Source organism: Hylaeus volcanicus, chromosome 4, assembly GCF_026283585.1.
Source record: "Hylaeus volcanicus isolate JK05 chromosome 4, UHH_iyHylVolc1.0_haploid, whole genome shotgun sequence".
Taxonomy (NCBI): domain Eukaryota; kingdom Metazoa; phylum Arthropoda; class Insecta; order Hymenoptera; family Colletidae; genus Hylaeus; species Hylaeus volcanicus.
In genome coordinates, this window is record NC_071979.1 from 26623671 (window position 1) to 26648465 (window position 24795).

General features: G+C 38.6%; 1 protein-coding gene across 3 annotated transcripts in view; it reads left to right on the plus strand.

The window, feature by feature from the left end:
* The window catches only part of LOC128875928 (potassium voltage-gated channel subfamily H member 8), a 50073-nt gene extending 25389 nt beyond the window's left edge, over positions 1-24684 (plus strand). For 2 of the 3 annotated variants that reach the window (XM_054121960.1, XM_054121961.1), the window contains 14 exons: positions 5937-6170; positions 6960-7085; positions 8057-8184; positions 8573-8801; positions 11196-11359; positions 13249-13462; positions 14698-14877; positions 15096-15295; positions 15656-15905; positions 15997-16265; positions 17635-17783; positions 17846-18014; positions 18339-18711; positions 18962-24684. In XM_054121960.1, coding sequence (XP_053977935.1) covers positions 5937-6170; positions 6960-7085; positions 8057-8184; positions 8573-8801; positions 11196-11359; positions 13249-13462; positions 14698-14877; positions 15096-15295; positions 15656-15905; positions 15997-16265; positions 17635-17783; positions 17846-18014; positions 18339-18711; positions 18962-19164 — 2888 coding nt within the window. In that variant the 3' untranslated portion in view covers positions 19165-24684. The remainder of the gene's footprint in view (positions 1-5936; positions 6171-6959; positions 7086-8056; positions 8185-8572; positions 8802-11195; positions 11360-13248; positions 13463-14697; positions 14878-15095; positions 15296-15655; positions 15906-15996; positions 16266-17634; positions 17784-17845; positions 18015-18338; positions 18712-18961) is intronic. The other variant, XM_054121962.1, reaches the window with a different exon arrangement.
* The last annotated feature ends 111 nt before the right edge of the window (positions 24685-24795 follow it).

Below are 24795 nucleotides of genomic sequence, written 5' to 3' on the forward strand. Positions count from 1 at the left end.
TCAGCCGCATTAACCACAATAGATCCAGCAACACCGTCGTATCCACTTAATTATTTTGCGGTCACAGGGAAATACGGCCCGGAACTTATGACGTAGTTATCGCTTTTCAATTAACGACCGGAAAACATGGAAACGTGTCTCGCGACTCCGGGCACGGTTAGAGCTCCGAAAATATTCGCTGATTGCATACGACTAAATTACGGTCGCATTTTATCCAATTATTTTCAAACGGGATTTACGCGTTACCGAAATGCCAGACGTGGAGAGATTTATACGTGAAGCGTATGCTTATAGTTCGAACGATGCTAATAGGATTTCGCAATAATCGGCAAACAAATATGTTGCTTTATTTCGCGGTATTTTCGCTCCGTTCCAGGGAAATACCACGACAATACAGTCTGGAATTTTTGTAAACGAGTAACTTAAAATTATGTGACTAGAAACTAAACCGCGGATCTTTATGCAAAATAAAATGTTACGTTTCCAAACGTACCTACAAAAACTGAACCTAAATAGGAGTGTATTTTACTGTGGAAATATTATAATATGAACTTTATTTTCAATATTATATACCGGATAGTTTGTTCTTTTACGGTCCACTGGTACCGGCCACGGTTCCTTGACGGTGTCCCTGCTAATCTAAATCTAATTTCACTTTACACTTTACAAGTTCGCAGCCATTAGCTCGACATTACTCGCGACGAAGGAATGTTCGTCGCGAATAATACCGATTACCAGGTCTCGCCACATGGAGGTTGCTGCGGCTGGAGACCAGGAGATAGAAGGAATCAAAGTTCCTTCGATCTCCCTCTATATAGAGTCGACGACGATATTCAGATAATAATGTGAAGCTTTAGTTACGTTAATTATTAACAATATTTGTTGAAGCAACGACCGAGAATATGATTTTGCTGTAATATTATAAAAAGATTTCCAATCTTAAAGAAACAAACGGTACCGTACGTCCCTTTTGATTTCATTGAAATTTGCATAGAAAATTTTCGCCTAAGTCTAAAAGTAGCGGTTGTATTTTAGGTGGAGAAAGTTTCCGCCCCCACCTAGTATGCGACACAATCGGCTCCATTAGTCTTTGCCCGGATTCGACTGAAACTGTAGCGCTTACACCGCTTTTAGCGGCTGATGCGATGATCGTAAACGCTGTCGTCGTCGTGACCACTAGTCTATACATGCTATTTACCATGGTTGCGTATATAACGGGATCGGATATTCGAACGATGATTTCACACGTTTATTGGGAACGCGTAAATTCGCGCGAAAAGGGCTGCAGAATTCAACGAGTTGGTCACTCGAAGCCTGAAAAGGTACTCGGGCATCGCTTGTCGAAAACGAAACCACGAAATTTCCGTAACCCGCTAAATAAAATAAAACTTGGCGGTTGCGAATCAAAAAAGGAGATTAAAAAATGCTGTATCATCCTACGCAATAATGCTTTCGTTGACTATGATACAGCGACTCTCTTAACTCGGTTTATTATAATTTTCGTTTGATGCGTTTTATCCGAAACCGTTCGTGTGTCACAATATAACTGCACGTTATTCCTCTGGCACCCAGCATTCAAATGAAATTTAATTACTACAGTTACCCCGTCCGACAACGCGGTGTCTACGATTGAAATCAACGTTTTACCATTTCATAACTGAATTTCAATCCTGAATGACTAATTATAATCTCCACAGATTGCGAGAATACCAATTTCTCTGCGCGTCGATCAATTTGACTCGGATTGAAATTTCGCTATCCGAGGAAGAATTTTGATTTTATCAAAGAACGTGCATTGGTAACAGTACTATAAATAGAAAAATAACCGACAGAGAACATGCCGAATAGCGTTGAAACGTTACCCTTAAATCGTATTTTTTTCTTCGAACCCTTCGTAGCCGAACTCATTATTTTCCACGTTGCGCGAAGGGTGGCCTCGTCGTTAACCACCGCATTACGACACATTCCACTAACTGCAGAAGAGTTGCGCGACATTGTTTGGATCTGCTCAACCACCGAAACGGGAACTTTCGTCGAGCATTTATTTTCAGGAGAAACGCGTTAGAGAATCGCCGTTAAAATTCAGTGCTTTTTATTTACCACGTATGAAACGGAATCGTATTTTACGTAAAGACGATTAATTGGGATTTACGGTGACGCGTGAAATATCAACTGAAAGCGTCGTAATAAAAATAAAAGTTTATATACCACGATGAAATATTTTCACGGCGAACGGAAATTTAATTGTCCGATTAAATATACAACAGGATTAAATTCTTATGCGTTGATTTTATCGATCATCTGTTATTGGAATAAAATTTCACTCGTTTCCGTTAAAAAAAGCTATCGTAAATTATTTAAATATTTAAATAGAGCGCCGCGAGAGGTCAACGACGTAATCCGCGAGCAACAGATATTCGTTAAATAAATTTATTAAAATCACAAAATAAAAATAATACGTACAGACGCAACAGATTGTTTGCTGCTGTTCGTTTTCGCTTCAAAGTCGCCTGCAGAGTTTCAAAGTTTCTTTTATTTGTTTCGTGTTCCTTCTGTAATTCGCTCCCTTTGACAACTTAATTCTTGTTTAATATTCTTCCCATCCTTGTTTACTCGCTATCAGCTCGTTTACAGGGATTCTGTGTTTCGGTCAACCTTTTTTAGTTTTTTTTTTTAACTCGGTCTGGTACCTGGCATTTGCAACGCGGTAGCACGCGAAGACGTTAATGTTTCATGAAATATCCTTGATGATCGGAATCGCCGAGTTTCTTTGAAAGAACAGGAAGCGTGGGGAGATGAAATGGCGCAGGGCTGAGAGAAGATGAAAGTGTTTCCTCAGGGGTGAGCGTAAAATTAAAAATAGTACCGTCGCTACCCTGAGAGAGATTACGCGTGACGTCAGAAACGTTGACAAAGCTATCAACCAATGAACTGTACCACACGATGCGTTCATGCATCAGCTTCTCGCATCACACATTTCACGCATGTAATTTATCAAAATCATGTTTACCTGTCTCGATTTTCAATTTATAACAGCAATCTCGTTCCGCACGCCAGCGTGCTCCCACTTAAATGGAGCGAATATTGTTTCGTTTCGTTTAATGCACTTCGGTCGGTTCGATTGTACATATAACGAGATTGCAAGAAACACGTGCTTTCGAAAATTTAATTTAAAGAGCACGCAGTGGAACAAACTGTAGGAACAATGCATACAGCTGATGGTTCAATAACGATATAAATTAGACTGCGCTATTATTGTTTACATCTACGTCCCAAATATGAATTATTACGTCGAGTGTATCCACCGAATGTTAGTGTAAGTTATGAAACCGTATATAGAACAAATAGAGCATAGATACAAATAGAGCAAATTTATTACTAACGTAAAATAAATGTGGTATGTAATGAAAAATTGTACGAGAAGTTTGAAACGAAGATAAAATTCAATTCACGGAAAAGAATGTAAGTAACAGCGTTATTTCGAAATATTTCTTCGATCGCTAATGAAAAGTAATCTTCCTTAAAGCTATTAAAAATATTAAAGCTATGGCTCCAAACAACTGATTTCGTCGTATTTAAGAGTATGGATCGAAACGTGAACGACACAAATTGCCTGAAAAGTTGATATCGAAAACGATATCGTGGAAAAGGGATCGATCGGTAATTTTTGGAAAGAAAACTGGAAACTACAATTAAGAGCAGTGGGTGACCCATATGTCAAAGTCCGTTTCATGCAACGTCTCTATGTGCCGAATAGAACTCAATTGTCCGTTTTGGAGAGGTTAAAAGTTTAATCAGCGCTCTATGTGCTTCGATCTCTGTTGGTTGCTCTTCTTTGTGCGATGCCGTTGGTTCGATTGAATCGCCATGTGGAAATTGCCGCATCAGAGAATAATTGAAAGCAAACCCAATACACGCGGAATTAATTTGTAAAATTCGCGGCGCCCGCTATCGCGAAACAAAACACGTGCCCCGCCGAAACAAATGTCGCCATAACGGTGACACATTATAGACGTTTTAACAACAACGGACCAGGTAGCCATCGTTGATTGGACAACCGTCGCGTTACCCTCGTTCCTCTTCCGTAACCCTGTTTTTCCCTTCCTGGCTGGTAGCTCGTTCTACCCCAATGAAAAATCAATATACATGCAAATTTAGATTGATAGCGTGAAAAATTGATAAATTAAAACACAATACAAGCTTGAATATATCGAGAATTCGATTCTTTTATACAGGGTGTTTCTTAACCTATTAGCTGCCACGATCCTCATTTGGATTTTGGAATTTTAAGCACTTTTCGATTCGTACTAGTGTCAAGAATTTACGTAAGCTAATATCACAATTTAATATTAATAGTAAAGCCTAATTAATCTAAAAATTAATTTACTATGTGGGTGTTTCTCTGGAGTAGTCTAGCATAGTGGTCGGGAATCTATGACCTGTTGGGTGAAGCAGTGACCGTGATGCCATATCAACTGACCCATGAGGGTGTTTACCTTTGATAGAAAACCATCGAGAAAATCATGAAATAAAGTTGTATTTTAAATATTGAGAGTGCTCTCGTGATAGAAGATGTCAAAGCATCAAAGATCACGGTTCTATGTTTCCTCTTGCAATTCGTCCCGAATAAATGAGACAGCACTGTTTGAATCTGCGGTACTTCAAGTTCCTTGCATTAAAATTCTTGATTTGTTGGTTTTTAATTTAAAAAGCTCTCCTTTTTTGATCGATGGTTGCTCACTGTAATCAGAAAAATTTTCGTACTCAGTATAGAATTCCATTTTCATCGTTGGCAAATCGTGTTCACATATTAAAAATATTATTAATGTTGTTCAATTTCAATTATTAATATTACAATATTATTAAATTTTCATAATTTCGACTCAGTGCGGAGCATTCGAACAGCTGCGCTCCCTTGAGAATCGCCGACACAGAAACAAATATAATAAAAAATGTTCCCTGCTGTACTGAATCATATATGACACGTGGATAAGGGAGGGGAAATTCCCATTAGGAATGTTACAAAGCTCAACTTTTTCATTGGAGTTTCAAAAGTATATAAATCTTTGAAAAGATGCCATCTGAAGTTTAAAAATTGTACTTTTAAAAATTTGACCTATCGAAAAACGTATTTTTGTATCATTCGAAAATTCGAGAGAATAACGAATTCATAGAATATTTTCGAGAGGATCTCGAAATGCTGACGTGCATCATGCGGCAGTTTTCAACGAGTTTTTCCCAAAACCATGTTTTCCAGGATCCTGGACGTGATGTCTCGGGGATTACCGAACCGATCGATTTGAAACTTCGTGTACATACATGTAAAGCAGATGTCTATTTATAGCCCCTAAGAGACTTAAGGTGACAACTTTAAATCTTGCACTAGTACAGGTCTTTCGATGGCCAATAGAACCAAAATAGTAGCGACACCGAATTCTAAAACGCTGCCATTTCGCTGAATCAAATTTTCATTTTTTTTCAATTCCAGTGCACTCTCATATTTCCAGATAACTTGTTCTTCTCGCGTATTCCACGTGTTTCAATCGATAAAACTAAAATAGTAACAATAACCTTTTTAAAGCACCGCTGTTTCGCTAAATTAAAATTTTCATTTTTTTTTCTAAATTCCAGTACACCCTCATATTTCCCAATAACTTGTTCTTCTCGTTTCCTATTTGTGGAACTGCGCCAATAGCGTCGACGATAAAAGCGCGTTCGCCCGCGCAGCAGATGGATCGCAGCTTGAAATGCTCAAAATATTTATTGCAATTCGTTGAAAAAAATCCCCCTAAAAAGTCAATAAATACATCCACGGAAGTTCGCAGTTGCATTCCTCGAACTTTCAGTTTGAAGAAGAACCATTAATCGCCCGAATAATCGTCTTTCTAACGAAGATACTTCGCTAATGAAACATTCTATCGCTTTTCTGTTTGCAGACAGCAACTTTGTGCTGGGAAATGCGCAGGTTCCGCCGTCCTATCCGATCGTTTACTGCTCCGACGGTTTCTGCGAGCTGACAGGATTCGCGCGAGCGCAAATCATGCAGAAGGGTTGCGCTTGCAAGTTTCTACATGGCCAGAAAACGAAAGAAGAGGAAATTGGGATGATCGACAAGAGTCTCGAGAGCAAGACGGAATTGAAGATGGAGGTCGTGTTTTATAAGAAGACCGGTAAGCTCGGCATGTCCGACCAGCAAAAATTAAGGAATTGCACTGGTGTAGAAAATAATGTACCGAATTTCTCTTTCCGTTTTGCTCTTTTTTAATCAATGTTCAGACATTTATATTTTGTACCCTGAGAAACTCGAAAAATTACGAAAGTTATGAATTCATTTCGAAAACTTCAATCTCTTCTTGGAACCATGTTTTTGAGGCCTTCGGAAGAATTTTATTTATATCGTTATCGTATTATACGTCATTTCAGATGGATTGCAGTTTTGTTCTTAATTCTAATAGTGCCCTCATCGCATTGTACTTCTACATTTCTACAGCCTTAACTGCTTTTATTCGATTTTCATTCATTTTACGATTCCTCCTGACTCGAAAACTAGTTGTCTTAAATTCGATAAGAAAATCAGGGAAACCCAATCCAATTTAAAATAATCGTAATTCACGTTACGACCCAAGTATACTACCGCGACAGAGTCTATGATTTAATATCATTGATCGGTAGGATTCGACGCAACCGTGTGCACGAAGAGTACAGGTGCGGTAGCATAAGTTTAATCAAGGTAATCGATTCGATCAAGTTCTATCATATTTGCACAGTATCTACTGTACTTGTTCATGAAGAGTTCAAATCGACGAGGTTAAATCTTAAGAAAACACGACGGCCATGAATTCGACGCTGGTCGCTAATCGAACGATTATTTTTTTATCATTACGTTTCACAAGATCAAAAGTAACAACCGACGTCTCGTGAAATATTTTAATGATTCGGTATACGATTTTAATTTCCAGGTGAACCATTCCATTGCTTGCTCGACATTGTCCCGATAAAAAATGAAAAAGGCGACGTCGTTCTGTTTTTGGCGTCGCACAAGGAAATCAAAAAGGATTTTCAGCTCCGTGAGTTGCACGATAGTGGTGAGTTCTAGCCATGCTTCGCTGCTGAACACGTTCGAACGAAACGTTTTCCCTAGGAATAGATTATTTATTTTCATTTTTACCTGGTAACCTTGACATGCAATAATTCGACTCAGAATTAAACGTGCAATAATGGAAAAGCAGGTGTTGCTAAACGGGTGGGAAAGGGTCGTAGAAAAAATACGGTGATTACATTTTTCCACAACACTCAATGGTACGTTTCATATAATAATTTCAATCGTGCATTTTATTTTGTACATTTTATATATTTGTTCATTCGGTATTTATACTTACCATAAACGCATAAATATTCGCAGTCTAATGATATATAACATAATTATCTTTACATATAAATATACGACTACATCGAATACCAGTCTTGAACAATACAAAGAACGAAATAATTTTCGAACCAATCTGTTATGTTGTTCCACGTAACCGATCGATTGCATTCCGAAGTATCCAGAATCACGGAGCCGTGCGTCGGATATGGGTTCGATCGATCTCAATGTGCCACACATACTTTCCTCTCCGGTATACCTAAACGTTTCGTGCTTTCAACACCGCGTTCACGCAATACACGCTGCACGTGAAACGTAATGCAACACTATTATTCAAAGCGAAACACCAAACAGCACAAATCGAGCAAGCCAACTGTTTCGAATAGTTTGCTTTTCCTTGTAGTATTTACGCGTCGCGGGCGTTGCACGTGTTGGTCTCGTAGAAAATCAAACCTAGAGGAGCCACGCGTAGTATTTCGCGCGGATATTTAAAGTATCTTCAGTGGACACGCGCGCGCGCGCGCAGTTTTCGTAAAATTGAAAGTCTCCGGCGGTTAAACGGCGCTTGTTTTTAATTTAATAATTAGCGAGAACTGTATCGTCTCTATAGTTCGTTGATTGCACGCCAACTAATTTTCTAAACTGTACGAAGCAAGAAGTGTGCACGGCAACGGTACAATTGCATTTCAGATGCAAATGGTAGCCTCGATCCGGAGGCACCGCCGGCTAATTACGGCAGAAGAAGGAGTCGCGCCGTTCTTTATCAACTATCAGGCCATTACAGACAGGACAATAAGCCCAAAATTAAGTTGAACAATGTAAGTGGTTATCCCTTAATTTGCCCATTTTATATTCTTCCTGAGCATCGATTTCGATCATTTTGAAATATATTATCAAGTTCCTTACTCTGAACAACTTTTTCCTACGTCTATTACCGCCGGAGACACTTAGTTTCCGACATATTCATAAAAATATACTTCGCTAGAATGATATAGGTAATTAAGAAATAATTATTCGGTAAAGCTCTCCCTCCCTCGTAACATATTTCAAAATCATCGAAATCGATGTTGAGCGCTCTCTTTTCTGTATTATCGCCAAGTCCTCTTCCGAGGTAAAAACTTTGCCAAGTGTCCAGTTACTAAAACATCTACGCTAACCATGTTCCAGATACATCGCTTTGTAAACCTGTCGTGTCTGTTGTTCTAGAACCTTCTGCATTCTACTGCGGCGCCTTTACCAGAGTATAAAACATCCGGGATAAAAAAACCTCAATTCATCTTGAGCCACTACGGCTGCTTCAAGTCTTGCTGGGACTGGTTGATACTACTCGCAACGTTTTATGTGGCGATCGTCGTCCCTTTTAATGCGAGCTTCATTAATACCGACAGGCCTACGATGGTCAGCGACGTTGTCGTCGAAGCCCTCTTTATATGCGGTGGGTACGACTTACATTTTCTCACCATTCGCGTTTGTTTTCGTCGATTGGGTGACCGTGGAAGAGGACTTCCGTCGCGGCGGTTCTAAAATAATGAAATTTACGATTCTCGATGCATCGATTGGCGTACTTTTAAAACAATTCAACCGAGGAAGGGCCGAGAGAAGGGTTGGTCCCTTTATCCCGTCGGCGATTCGAGGATCTCGTTAAGTCCAAAAGTAACGGCTCCACCTCCCCTTCCGTTGCTAAACCTCTCGTTGACGTCGAGCAACTGCCACTCGAATCGGTTCACCCTAAACGTGGACACAGCGATATTTCCATGTTTTCGATACATTTATTCATGGTATTCGACAATGTCGCTCCAAGCGTTCTTTATTACACGTATCCACCGTTCGTATTTAGTTCTAATTACTAGCGTCCCTTACCCGCGTCTGGGAACGAGTGCTTTTCGATATCAACGGCAATAAACAGCAATTGAAATCGATAAGCAACGATAGGCGCAACGTTCGTCAGTTGCTTTCGAAGGATGCGTTATTTCCCTTCGTCGAAAGCCATAAATAATCGCTGATATACTTGATAACAATAGTATAAAGCTTTTAGATACCTTTTCAGATAAATATGAAAATCTCACATTGTTAACACCCTGTAGAATTTAAAATTACGTTATTCCTGAGAGCTGCAAGCTTCCATAGTCGTGATACCTGTTAAAGACTGATGGGCTGCTTGGAAAGACATTGTTAACGACTAATTGTATACCAAGTAGCAACGGAAATTATTTCATTTATTTATATAATATATGGCGAGAATAAATGTAACCCAACCCCGATCATATTAATTCTATCTCACTTTTCGCCGCAAATTAAACTCCTGGAATTACTCTTAGCACGCGATGGATTCACTTTGAAAACACTTGGTTGGATAACTTATTGCGTTGAATATCGAGTACCGGCCTTCCGCGGGTGAAACTCTTCGCAGGCGTTTGACGAGCTTGTGTTTCTTCGAGTAGAACCGATAATTGATTCGTGAATTGAATGGAGGAATCGTTTAACGCATAGATGACGGATCGAGGGTAGCTAAGACTCGGTCGTTTATGACCCGAACGAAAAATTCTATCGTGTTGTAAACGATTACTGTTTGTGGCCGGCTCTGTACACACTTTTACGAATCCATTCTTTCATAGAAATAGACAAATTCCCGTTTACCTTTTTGGGAAACTTTATAATTAGTAGAACAACTTACGAATGAAATAAAGAAACACATTTCACGTATCTAACCAAGCACAATTTAAAAAAAAAAAGAAAAAGTCATAATTGAATCGTAAACAGATTTTCTTAACGTATCATTAAATCAGAAATACTAAGGCAATGTTGATGATAGGTATACGAATAAATATAAAAATACATAGATTCGAGCTAATTTTAATTACAAGAGATACTGCCACGTCCTTTCCGTTTGAACTGAAGTGTTCAACAGTAAAACATGAGATCGTAGAGCTCAGTTCACGTGGACCCGGTCTTCGCCGTGCTAGGGTTAAAGATCCCTTGGTATCCTGCGTTGCTAAATTCGTTTCGTCTCGTCCGACGGTATCCGAGCACTCGTAACCGCAACTTCGTCCGAAACTAACTAGTCCCAGTTGTCCAGTGCGTAAGTGAGCGTGACGAGGACGAATTTAGAGACAGAAATCCGGTTTGCAAACCGGATTAAATGCAATTCGTCGCACCAGGACGAAGTTCCTTAACGCGATGCATTTCCGTGTCGCGAAACTCGAAAGGACTAATAACTAGAAGAGCAGGTTGCCTCTTTGGCCGAGAGACTCCCGAGTGTCTGCCTTGTCCTGACGTTTCCACCAGTGACGGGCGAAACCTTGGATAAATGTCAAATTTCTCTTGAACATTTTCCATCCCGTAAGTACTCGTACCTTTTATATCTGTCGAAGACATTTTTCTAAATTAATCGATAGGTTTGATGTTCTCAAATAAATTTTTTATTATAAATATATACATCTGAAGCTCAGGGTTCGCCAATACCAGTATCAGTATTTATTTTAAGTGTAATAACTATACAGTCATAGTTATTATGCACCGATGCTTTTTTCTTAATTATAAGCTTATCTACGCTTATAAGCAGTATTACGAGTCGCTCTCAGTCGATATCGCTCTCAGTCCTCTTGTTTTCGTTGCTCCGTAGTTTTAATACTGTATACAGTATCTCGTACATTCACTGGGCCCCCTACAGCTCCCGATGGCTGGTTTTGCTCGTCACTGACTTTAACTTGCTCGTCTCCCTCTCGTCCCGTGAACAGTGGATCTAGTTGATGAAAAAATAGAAAATTTAGGTTACTGGTATCGACTAATTTCGGTTTTATAAGCACTTCGTGTTTCTGCTTTCCCACAGATATAGTTCTGAACTTCAGAACGACGTACGTGAGCAAGAAGGGCGAAGTCGTCAGCAACAGCAAATGCATCGCCGTGAACTACGTAAAGGGCTGGTTCGTCGTTGATCTGATCGCGGCCCTGCCGTTTGATTTTCTTTACGCATCCGACGTTTACAGCGGCGAGGTGAGCGTTCGTCGATCGTCGCGGGGTTTCCCGAACTGGGGTACGCGGACGCGTCTGTTCGGCTTCGCGAACTATGACGAAACAAAGAAGCGTGGCGTATGATGGAATAAAATCGATCCCTCTCGTAGCATTTTATTTCTATTAGGAGCACCTGTTAAACGTTTCGCTGCCGTCGACGGGGAAAAAACCGTGATAAATGGGAATGGAAATTAAAAGGCTCGAAAGTTTGGAACGACTGAAATTTTCTTATTCGTTATTCATCGCTTTTTACGCTGGTTCGGTTAAAGGGAATAAAAAAATAGCAAGTTTCGTTTGACTTTTCGCTCGCAACGAGAATGTTTAAACTGCAAGCAATTGAACATCGATTTTTTAATTATATTCGATAGAGAGAATTCATGTATTATTGAATAGCGATCGAATCTCCCAGGAAGACGCAAGTGAGTACGATGATTCCTGTTCATTGGTTTTCCTTAACAACGTAGAAGAAGAATAAACTGAAGTATACGTAATTGTTTAAAGTGAATTGAAATTTCTAAAACACGATACTTCGAAAATGATAACGTAACCCTTTACAATCGGAGCCATTTCGTTACAAAATGTGCAAACTGTGTATATCTCGATACATGTACCATATTTTTATTTGAGTTTTCGCGATATCTGAATAGAAACCTTCAAGGAATCGTACACTTTTACAGATTTTACGTTTCAATGAGTTTATCCTGTGTAATCACTAATTGAGTTTGCCTAGACTTAAGATGTCCCCTCAGAAGAGACGTCCGAGCGCAAAGGGTTAATCATACTTTCGAGTAGTATCGCGAATAGGACTTTCTAATAATCGAAGATATCTCGATACGATCGCGATACGTAAGACAGATACGTGCACGGAATATTGTCTGTACGTATGTACGTATCGTATGTACGATATCAAGAGACGGTTTGTGAATAGAGTTCGTTTACCAAAGATCGATATATTATTACGTTGAACGTCGTATCCAATTCTTTGCGTCGTGTTTTCAACGGTACGCTGATACATTTCAACGTACCATCACGATTGGTACACAATCATCCAATCGTCCTAAGTTCGTGGCACGCGGAAATTCGTAATTACGTCACTACCAATGAAATCAGCTATTTCCCAATGCGAACATTCAACGTAGAAATCCTTATTGCATACGTCTCCTCAGATCGTTGCCAATATTACATCTCTTGGACCAACCGACACAGTGTAAATAGCAGCGTATTTGCAGCCATTGACCGCTGCTCGATCCGTTGCTCGACGCTAACGTAATTCTACGTGATTCTTGAATATATAGCTGGTCGCTTTTAATTCGATCTTAAGTCGTTTTGAAAAATGAAAAATTCCTTATGAATCTATTAGGCATAATTAATGAATGCGTTGCAATAAATAGGAGAATCACGCGTTCGACTTAAATTTTACACTTTTACACTTTACACTTTGCACTTTCGCACTTTACATTTTACGCTTTTACACTGTACACTTTTGCACCTTACACTTTACACTTTTTATATCTAAAGATTATATCTTATTACAAATTCGCAGCCATTAGCTCTCGCTATTATTCGTGACGTTATTATTATTCGCTATTGTTCGTCAATCAAAGTTTCTTCGATGAAGTAGATAAAGAATTTTACTTAATGGAAAGAACAAAATTATACAAAATTTCTTCCACTTCCATTCGTATTCTAATCTTGGAACTGTACAACCAGCTATAGATTCGCGCGAGTCGAAGGTGTCAGTAAGGTTTTTCCGCGCGCCAAAATCGCCTGCCGCAGTAGAGTTAACGTCTGGTAGAAAAGCGTGATTGACACCGCATTCGACGAAGTTCGATCGCCTTTCATGCGTTATTAATAGCATGTTTTTACCACAGGAATCGGGACACAGTAACATACATTTAGTAAAGTTAACAAGGTTACTAAGGCTGGCGCGGTTACTTCAAAAGATGGATAGATACGCGCAATATAGCGGCGTGATATTGACAATGTTAATGCTCAGCTTTATCACGTTGGCGCATTGGATGGCCTGCGTTTGGTTCGTAATCGCTGAAAAGGAAAGACTAAAAAACGACAGCGACTGGGACCTAGGTAAGTGGATAACTATTTTTTAAATAAATATCCATTTCCCAAAATTGTTATAGATAAACCTAACGCGATGTATACGAGCGCAGAAAGAGTTGTTTGTCATTTACATACACGGGTGAAGAAAGTAACGTAAATTAAAACATGTTCTTCGTCTTCTAAACGTTGTATTTTACTATTTATATTTTATATATTCATGCATTTGTACGCGTCCTTTTATACGATTGTATATTTACCCTTGTCGTAAATGTATAAATATATCTACGGTTTAATTATGTAAACACGCGTTCGCACAACTAAGGTTACGCTCGATCACGATAATAGAGGCTCAACTACGAGTTGGTATATCCGAGGCTGAGCATTAATTTGTACGTATAAACGCGGTTCCACTGTAACGACATCTAACTGAAAAGCTCAAAGACGGAATACAACGTGGATTATATCTAAGCACGTACGTGAACGTAAGCTGTTCCGCAGGCTCCACAGCCTCTATAGAGATTGAATCTGTTATCCATCTTTAAAAGTGCACGTTCGTGCACCCTGCTCCGATGCGATTGAAAAGATTTTATCAACGTTGGCACACTTGCGACCGACAATTGCATTCCTATACACTTCGAACCGAATTATTAAATAAAAGTCGAGGATAAACCGTGGCTTCGATACTTTATTCCGTGTAAAGTCGAAGATCAATCGAGGTACACGATGGAACGTGGTCTAAGTGAGTTATTTCTAAAGAAAGCAACAAGTATGGGAACGAATGTCTCAAATGGTAATTTTTCGAAAATGGAATGACGCACCGAAATAAAATAAAATATTCAATTTTCTCGTTCTCCGTTACTCGTTTAAACTCATCTTTGGCGCTGAAAATATATATAATAAGTTCATGACTCTTTTAAACTTATTTAAATAAAAACCGTTAAAATATCTGACAAGTAAATTAAACGAAATTGCCTCAGTTTCGAAATTAACGGCTAATATACGTAGAAATTATTTCCTTCCGTATTCAGGAGCATATAAGACTGTCAAAAATAGATCTATTCTGATAAAAATTATATCTAAAGGTGCCCCAAATATCGCCTTTTGGGATACATGCACACGTCGTTTGTTTAAACAATTCGGACCCGTTCCAACGCCACCTGTCGAACACCGACACGAATTTTCCGAACCACCTGACGCATTCCCTCCATGCACGACGATCGACACGCGACTCGAACAAATTTTCAAGGAGTTAATTGTTTCAGGTTGGATTCACACGCTGGCGGATAGATTAAAGATCTCCGTGCAAAATGTAACGCACGCGGAAAGTTACATCACAGCATTGTATTTCACTTGTAGCAGCTTAACGTCAGTAGGATTTGGCAACGTTTCGGCCAACACGTTCTCCGAAAAGCTATTCTCCATTTGCGCGATGCTTATTGGCGGTTAGTAATCATCATCGATCAATATAGTACACGTTAATCCGGATTATCTATTAATTATACGATAATCAATCCGTATGTAGCTATATGCTTGTTTTGTTCGCTAAGAATATGCGTATACGTGTACTAGAAGCGAACGATGTTTAATTAGTGCGGAATAAAGTTGACGTAAATTTACAGTAGGGAATATTTCCACACTGTACATATCGTGTATGCTACAGCTCTGATGCATGCTGTGGTGTTCGGTAACGTGACGGCGATTATTCAAAGACTTTACTCTAGAAAATCGCTGTATCAAACAAAATTAAGGGATCTCAAGGATTTTTTCATATTGCATCAGATCCCCGACGAACTGAAACAGCGAATGCAGGACTACTTTCAGACAATGTGGTCCCTGAATCACGGTATCGACATACACGAGGTAAACACCGCTATACGCGTATCGATATTAACGCATTGCTAACCGGTCGGGGGTGATTTTCATCTTTGCTTCGCGACCGCATCGCGGGTCTTGCAAACACCCGCGATAACCGTGCTTAGACTAACTGTAATCGAAGGTAGTAGCGGCAAGTACTAAATAAGAGTGCGAGAGAAAGAGATTGGACGTGTCATTACACGTATTACAATATTTAGATTCGTTAAAAGAAGAAATATAAGTCAGTGTACCCATAAGTATTTCTACGGTTGGCAAAGCGTTAATGCCAAGCGTCCTGGCAACACGGTTTCCATTACGCGAAATTACCGTGCGACAGCACGAAATAAAACGTATTAATCATTTTAGACCCTCGAGCAATTCCCCGAGGAACTCAGGGGAGACGTATCGATGCATTTACATCGGGAGATTTTGAGTTTACCGATATTCGAGGCTGCTTCTCAGGGCTGCCTGAAACTGCTCTCGCTACGCATTAGAAATAATTTCTGCGCACCTGGGGAATATCTCATTCACAAAGGCGACGCGCTATCGTACATCTATTACTTATGTAACGGTTCCATGGAAGTTGTGCAGAACGACATGGTCGTTGCTATCTTAGGTACGACGCCGTCTATCGACTGGCATTAATTCTGTCGATAATGGCGAACGGTCTTGCTCAAATCACTAATTTCGTTCGCCTTTGCGTAAAGGTAAAGGTGATCTCGTCGGCTCGGACATAAAGGTGCACCTGCAACACAACAGTAACGGTGGCGGAACGCATGGAGGTGGTACAGGTGCCACGGACGTTATAGTGAAATCCAGCAGCGACGTTAAAGCGTTAACTTATTGCGATTTGAAGTGCATACACATGCAAGGTCTGGTCGAAGTTCTTCGGCTCTACCCTGAGTATCAACACGAATTCGCGAACGATATACAACATGATCTTACGTACAATATACGGGAGGGGTACGAGGCTGAGGTAAGGTTCGATTAGGGCTGGGAATGCTCTAGTTTCTTGGTATTCGAATATTTGAAGTATCTGGTTACTCGAATATGATTTACATAATTGATTACAGTTGAATGTACTTCGAAAGAATTTGTACGTAATAGAAGCGGCAGATGCTTAACTTTATTTAATATTTAAGACGAAGTGAAATAAAATGAATAGAACTTGGTATAGAGAATACGAAATAAAAAAGAAACAATATTGTTCAACTTTCCTTTTTTTTTTTTTTTAACGACGACACTCTTTTCAATATGTATGTTACATTTTATTAAGGATTACTATTTAATATTTTTATTTTACCGAGGGAGAGGTAACGTGTAAATTGCGAATATTCGCGTAATGTTTATTCGTGTAAGATATGCAAAAGCATATACCATTTGTGTACGTATGTACGACAAATAATATATAAAATGTACGGATAAGTAGCGTATAAATGGACCCATGAATGATAACGATAACGATGATATCTGCATATTTTACATATATCGTCCATATTTGCGTACACTTTGCATGGAAATGCATACATTTTGAATATTTGCATCTGTTTCGCGTACAAATGCATATACCCTACGTATTTGTATATTTGCATATAGGACGTGGACTTGAATAAACATCCGCAATTCGTTTATTAATTTTACACTTTCCAGCAGTAAGCAGCTATTTCTCAACTGTAGAATTACATTCTCTATTAAAAAATTATTTTATCCTCGTTCAAGATGTATTCAATTGGGTGATTCTGATCGTCGAATCCTCGATAGTCAAATTCAGAAAACGATATTCACATAGTAATTAAAAAAATGATATTCGAATAGTGATATTCGTTTAATAATTTTCGAAAAATGAAATTATAAAAATAATATTCGAATAATCATGTTCGAAAAATGATACCCGATTAATGATATCGGATTATTGATACTCAAATAATAAATTTCGAATAACGATATTCAAATAGTAATATTCGTTTAGTAATTTTCAAAAAATGAGATTATAAAAATAATATTTGAATAATCATGTTCGAATGATGATACTCGATTAGTGATATCGGATTATTAATATTCAAATAATAACTTTCGAATAACGATATTCAAATAGTGATATTCGTACAGTATATTCGAACTACGATATTCAAAAAATGATATTCGAAGAGTATATTCGAACAATGATATTCTAAAATGATATTCGAACATGGTATTTGAAAAATGATACCGAAGTATCGATATTTGTATTTAAATACCCAAATATTCGAGTATTAAATTATTCGAAAAGTCCCAGCTCTACTCCTGGCGTGTTGTTTCGATAAAATAAACAGAGGGTACAAGGAGAGATTGTTGCAACTTTTCAGCAAGAGTCTGACATGAACGGGCCGTCGTTGACGCTACCGTCGATCAGCGAAGACGACGAAAATGTGCCCGACGAAGGGGAAACTTCCCCTCTATCGCCACCGAATAAATCGCCCTTGCATACGTCGAGTCCACGACACGCTAAGTTTAGGTATGTTGACTGGCTTCTTAACTTATTTACGGTCTACAAGTGTGCATTACACCTTACGACAGGGAAGAGTATCGAGAAGGCAGAAGAGCCGTAAGAGGAGTCCTGGTGAGAGGTAGAGCGGCTCAGGTGATGGCGCAAGAGTCTGTCGAAGAACATATCCGAGGATCGGTGGAAAGACTTGACACTCAATTCTCAACACTACATCACGACGTCGCTACGCTCAGTTGCGAGGTACGTACTACGAGGAGCTATAAAGATTGTCTCTGAGGGATATTTACGACGTGACTGGAGTCCACCTTTCTGCGGAACGACACTCTCGATGTCCTTTTTTTATTTTTAATAGCGACGGCGTTTAAGTGAACATTCCAAAACCAGAACCAGCAAAATCGAATTCGTTCAAGTGTCCACGTGTTATTAAAAAGCAATATCCTAAATCCCCTTTAAAATGAATCAATCGTTATTTCTCGTATAATTAAACACTACAGCCTGAGAAAACTGCATCCAATTTATCTAGCCTTGCCGAGCTCTGAAGCGTTCTCTGTTTGATAAAAATAGGTCAGAAACGCGATTCAAGCCCTACAAATACTGGCATGCTCGCCGCAAAGTAATCCGAATTTGCCAATGCCTGTGAATCGCGGCAGCGGTGTTTTGGCAAGGAGCTCGTCTCATCCCCCCGACGCAATATGCTGGAATCCTCCTGCAAGGGTGTGCGATGCGGCAACGCAAACAGATTGGCCCGTGGACGTGTTCGATGCCTGGGTTCGGGCGAATCCTCACAGAGTTCTCAGGATTCTCGAGCTCGATCCAGATACTCTTTTGAGGCAACCACGATCGCCGACACCGTCTCCGTCTTCGCCTCCACCGCCACCGTACGAACCTCTATCGCCTGTTGCAGGCACGCCACCCCAATCGCCATCCCCATCGCAAGGTAATCGTCGCAGGTATTAGGATGAACCAATCCTTTTCTCTGATTTCTATCTCTTCTTTCTATCTTCCTTTTTATCCTTTTCTTTTCAACCAATGATTGAACTAAGAACAACAACAGGACAAAACTTTTGGTTCACCCTGATATCACTCGAAATTATTATTTACATAGGAATCTTACCCATCTCTGGTGAGAAATTTGCGTGTTTCCAATCGCGGATCGCGTACGCGACATTTACGAGTCATCGTTTCAGGAAAGGACAGTTTCGTTTACGGAAATCGCGGGGAGCGACACATTCCTCGTTTATACAGGCCAGCGCATTCTACCTGGGATCCTGAGAATAAACACCGGTACAGCGCCGGCGATGCCGAGAACGCGTCTTTGTATCAAGCGTTCGGTAACCTGCGTCAACTACCAGAATCGAGATCACTGAAATTCGATCCATTCGATAATTGAGCATCTACGGAGACATATCAGAAATCCACGAAAACAGAATGCTCGTGCAATTCAACGTGGGCGTTTCTACATGCTGGAGGAAGAACAGTCTGGTCGCTATACTTTAAGATTGAATGGAATATTATAACGATATTTTCGTCGGGCTGATTTTTCAAACATTTTTGATCAAGTCGTTCCAAATAACGTACGAAATATTTTACGTTTCTAATACCCAGTACTGACGAGAATAATAAAATTCTAAAGCTGGTACCGTAAGCTTGGTAGATGTATACAATAAAATGACTTTCATAATTTTTGTCATAACCAGAGTTTGAAGCGACGTGAATTCGTAAAAAAGAGGTATTAACGAATACAAAGGTAACGAAATCTTCTATGAAAAAATGTATAACGTACCTTTTCCATACAGTCAATAATTTACAAGCAACGCTGATTGCGAAGTTGCTTGACTTACGCGTTGGTTTACGAAAGATATTAATGTACGTTCCAATTATTTACCCTTTTCATTGGTTTGCTTTCATTTCAACGTTTTAAACGTTAGCCCTGAGTATAATTTTTCAGTAAACCTAATTTCAAGATATCGACGAGGAACAAATGTTTCATTTCATAGGAATATTTTACACGTTATTTACGACGACTTGTAAAAATCGAAAAATCGGTTCGATAGGACTATTTTTATAATCGAATACAAAGTGACTGGACTACAACGAGAAACCGCGTTCTCATACCATGAGTTTGTAAAGTCTGTACATTTTTTACATACGCGAAACAGAGACACTCGTATTCCCATTCGATGCGACTGTTACAAATGACGATGATCGAAATTATCCCCTTCCGTTAATCTCATCGCGATAGTCGCAGGAATTGCTCGGGCGACAATTAGCGTGGATGAACTATTTCGACGATACAGTGGAACCTCATTTATGTAAACTAGTCGGGGGTAAAAAGTGTTCAGATAAGAGAATTTTTACGTAATAGAGCAATAAGTGGTTGGCACTCAATTTTACTCGATACCCAAGGCGAAACGAAATAAAACAAATACAGTTTGTTTGTAGATAATTCTGTAGATAAAATAGAAACTAGAAAAGAAACGATACCGTTCGATCCGAAGTTCGATTTCCAAGTTTTCGAGCTTCGGAAGTAATCGTGGGTATTCAACCACCAATAACAAACCACCGAAACAGAACATTGAACATTGTTTTCTGTCACTAATGGTTTTTCGAGTTGTCGAAGTATCTTCATTGGCTCTAATTAGTTTCTAATAGCACATTTTCGGTTTCGTCTTAGATCGGCGATGGTAGACTTTGCAACACCATATTTTTGCGCTAGATTTGTTGCACTGTCCCCACGTTCGACTTTCCTTAATCGTCGATACTAACGCGTTTCTAGTTTGGTGATGTACCGTTACACATACTCTACCAATTTAATAGCGAATAGTTCTGAATAGATTTATATAGAAGGAAATATGTAAATACTTGTATGTTTATGTACATACAGTATTGTAATAGGAAATATACAGTTCATACATAATAGAGTGTTCACATAACGAAGGTTCTACTGTATTCCATCGTATCGAGAAACATTTATAGAATCTATCTAATTTTCCGAAAGAGAAGAACGTTAACGAAGTCTCGCTCTTTTCTTTTGCTGCGAGGGGTGTATTTAATTAAATGGTCCATTATTTGTTACAGAGGTTACCTCGCACAAAATTTGATTAAATTTCTCTGAAATAATTACAGACAATTATTAAAGTAAAAAGGTAATTTTGATTTCGATTGAAAGGTAAATTCCACCGATTGATTCACTGCTTCATTCGCACCCTCTTTGGATAAATCGTGTCAAAATTATTATATAAAAGGTGTAAATAATAAATGGTTCAAGTCAAACGAGACGAAATCAGGAAGTTGAAGAGCGACGGCATCGCCTCCGCTAATTTCAAACGTTTGATGCCCCCATTTATCCGGTCCGAAAGCCTTCAAAAAGAGCACGTGTACAATCATAACTCCGAATAAAACGATAAACGCGATTAATCTCATTCTATCAGAACGTTTTTACACAACCCATATTTTTCCATCGACTCTTCAAACGCGAGCATTTGGAATTCGGATTGAGATGTAAATATTGGATAAATATTTCTCTTTGAAAGAATTTTCGCTTTTACCATTCCATGTATGTGCGTGTTGCTGTGATTGATTAAATTTAATTAAGAGAAACTGTTTCGTTCGAGTCATCGCCACGTGTTTCCTCCAAACCTGTGTTTATCAATCGCGATGAGTTCGCTGATGAAATAAATCAGCGGGACCCGTTCGCGAGCAATTATCGGGTATCGGGAAACGTTCGACGTTCCATAGCGTGATCTTTTCCGAAACGGGAAGACCACGAATAATACCACAGGAAAGAAACCTTGAACTTTAGCGTAGCAATAATGTGCACAACAAATTTCCATGTATCCGCCGACGTCCGAATTAGATTAATAGTTACTGTAAAGTAGTCGTTAATTCGACAATTTATTAGGGTGAATTAAAAGTTTCGGTGAATTAAAATCCTCTCATTTTGCTTCCTTCTTCTGTGGTCTCCTTTAACGAATGTTTAAACTAACTAAAGGTATTTAAATCGAATTCTATGAAAACAGAACAAAATTTATAATTCGAGTCACTCCGTTATAAACTCGTTGAAACACTGGTTGGAAAAAGAAAGAAAACGTAAAAGAAAGAGACATCGGAATAAACTTTTGGTTCACCCTAATATTGTCTGATTCAGAGCCGTTAATTTCCAAAATAGGTAAAACATGACACATCATAGTTAGAGATCGATCGACCGATGTCGAGATGAATGTACCATAAAATATATATCGCGCGAGTGCATGTCCAATTGTAAGTAACTCTTGAACGAAGTTAATGTAAATAGTATACATACATATACATACATATATCGCTATGGGAAATATGTGATAAGGCACGGCTTTGGCCATGCACGACAATTATATTCGTTCATCTTTCATCGTCATTTGTGAAGATCTTCCGGTAACGAAGGTTGCTCGTGAGATTATAGTATTTAATAGTTGCATCTCGATGAATGTAGAAGGATGAAATTGAATTATAACTTTCGAGGATACACCTATCCCTCGAATTCCACGGAATATCCTGTAAATTCTAGTAACGGCTTTTTATATAAAATACTGTGTAAAACGAACAAAAAAAAAGACCGCATATGATTCACGCAGTTATTTCATTGCATTCGTTTATTTCGAAGTAAAGCGAAAGTAAAGTACAAATGAAAAACAAAAAAGATCAGTCCGTTCTTGAAGTAACGAATCTATAAAACTATACTTTATAATTTGAATGTTGTTTTCTAAGAATATACTTCTTTTTTAGTGTTGAATTAAAAATCGTGGAAAAGCGGAATCGCGTACGAAAAGTATCGTGTTAATCAGAGGGTTAGGTGTATTGGAAAGAATATCGTTCGGTATGAATGACTCTCTGAGAGATTATTCTGTCGGACGAACGTTATTATTCAAACGGTGACCAATAATCATAAAGCATTGCGTGTCCCGCGTGTAATAAAGTAGAAATCAGTTTAGACGACGAGGGATAAGGTATCTATAGTTATTACAACATCGTGATTTCACAAATGTCAATGAAAGCCGCTGTTTTATAAATATTTCATATATTTTGTTATACTGTTTCTATGCTCCACACACCTTATCATTCAAGCTAAACGTATCGTAATGTTGTCTAACCTATTTCACGTACACTACTACTTTTTACACTGTTCGAGCGACTATAAAGGAAAACATTCGTCATTTTAATATCTACGGAAAAAAATGTCAGCGAGCACAAAATACGATTATATTATCTCTTAACGCGCACTCGAGTGCGCCCGAAGTAGACGAATTCTCAAACAATGTTCAAAACGTGTACAATTACCATTCGACATTTCGATCTCGAAATAAAGCGAAAGGACGAAAGAATTGTTATTCGTGTTGATTATGATAACGTGTAAATCATCGATGCGTGTGTATAGATTTATGTACATACATGTACAGCGAGTAATTTTAATATTCGAACGTCGTACAGTGTTTACTTCGCGGCTTCGTATTCTTCTATTCGCAGCTTTAAAAACATCTCTGTCTCTTTGGAGTACGTATTTCAAAATTCTGTTAACAAACAAGCAATTTGGCCATTAGATTCCCTTGGCGGTTATGATCATGACAACACAATTCTTTATGAACTTCTCTCTCTCTTCCCCACTTCCTCCCCTTTACAAAACTGCCAGAGTAGTATTTGGTTCTCGTGTAATTGAGAGCTGAGTTTTCCAATAAAAAATTATTTACGCGAAAATAGATTCAAACGATTCCGATAATAAAGTTACTCGCTGTGCGTATCTAACCGTTCCCCGTACGAACATAGCGATTAAGTTCACGTTGAGAAGCAAGGATATCAAATAACGAGAAGCTTAGCTGAACTTGGTTAAATTTTTTATCGTACGATTTTTAATCACACTAGATAGAGGATTTCGAATCAACGGCCTTAAAATAAATATTTATTTTTCTCACTGCTTTTAAATACCAAGGAAAAAACTGCAAATGTGCGTCTGCTAAATCGTCATCCGAGAAATCGAATAATTAAACAATTCGAATCGCCGTAACGTAAAGCGAATTTTGGCAGCGGCGTCAAATACCAGGATACGTTACATCAGTTGAAAATATTGCTACCGTACAAATGCAAAAAGAGAAATCTCTGAAGTGACAGATTATATTTGTTATTACACTTTCTCAGAGTAACAAGACGTTGAAGAAGTATCGTTGTTAACGAACGTAACAGCTTGAGCGGGAGAAGAACTCTTTTTTTGAAAATGCTTTCACAACTAAAGTTTCCGTTTTTATCTTGCGCCTATTGTACAAACATTTTCATTGATTATTTCAGAGACATGCCGTGTTACATTGATATGCGTATTAAAGTTTTTAGCGACACAGAAGATAAGTAGCGAACACAATCGATAAGAAAAAGAGTCCTATCCACACTTCTGAAATATTTCAGCCGATTGTAAATATTCTGAAATGCTTATTGTACAGTGTGCATCGTATAATTGGCATCCTTTGTTCATTCGTCTCATTATAAAAAAAAATGTCGAATAAAATTAATCACCGAAAGACTTCAACACAGTTTTCATTCGAAACGCGTTCTCTGGTTCTATGCTTTCATATATAATTCTCTGTTTTGATATATAATTGTTGATAAAATTGCTATAAAATATTGTCCCTTCCTCTTGACGGTTCAAATTGTTATCGCTATAATAACTATCTATCGATAAACGCAAAACTTAGGTTTCCGACCTGTGATCAACTCCGTCGACGGTGAAACGTCGAACAGTTTCCACTCATAATCCTAGATAGCGCTACGTTATGAATTCTCTCTACCGATATTACAGAATACATTCAAAATACATGAATCAATCGAACGTCACTGATAGGTGATATATTTTATTCTATCGTGTGTAGAAATACGGAGCATTTCAAATTATGATATTTCACTCATCTCCTGGATGTCTTTAAATTAACTTTATTAACTGTAACCGAAGCACAATACAAAGTACAATTGGCTATAATTAAAAGTACAAACATATTTTAATAGT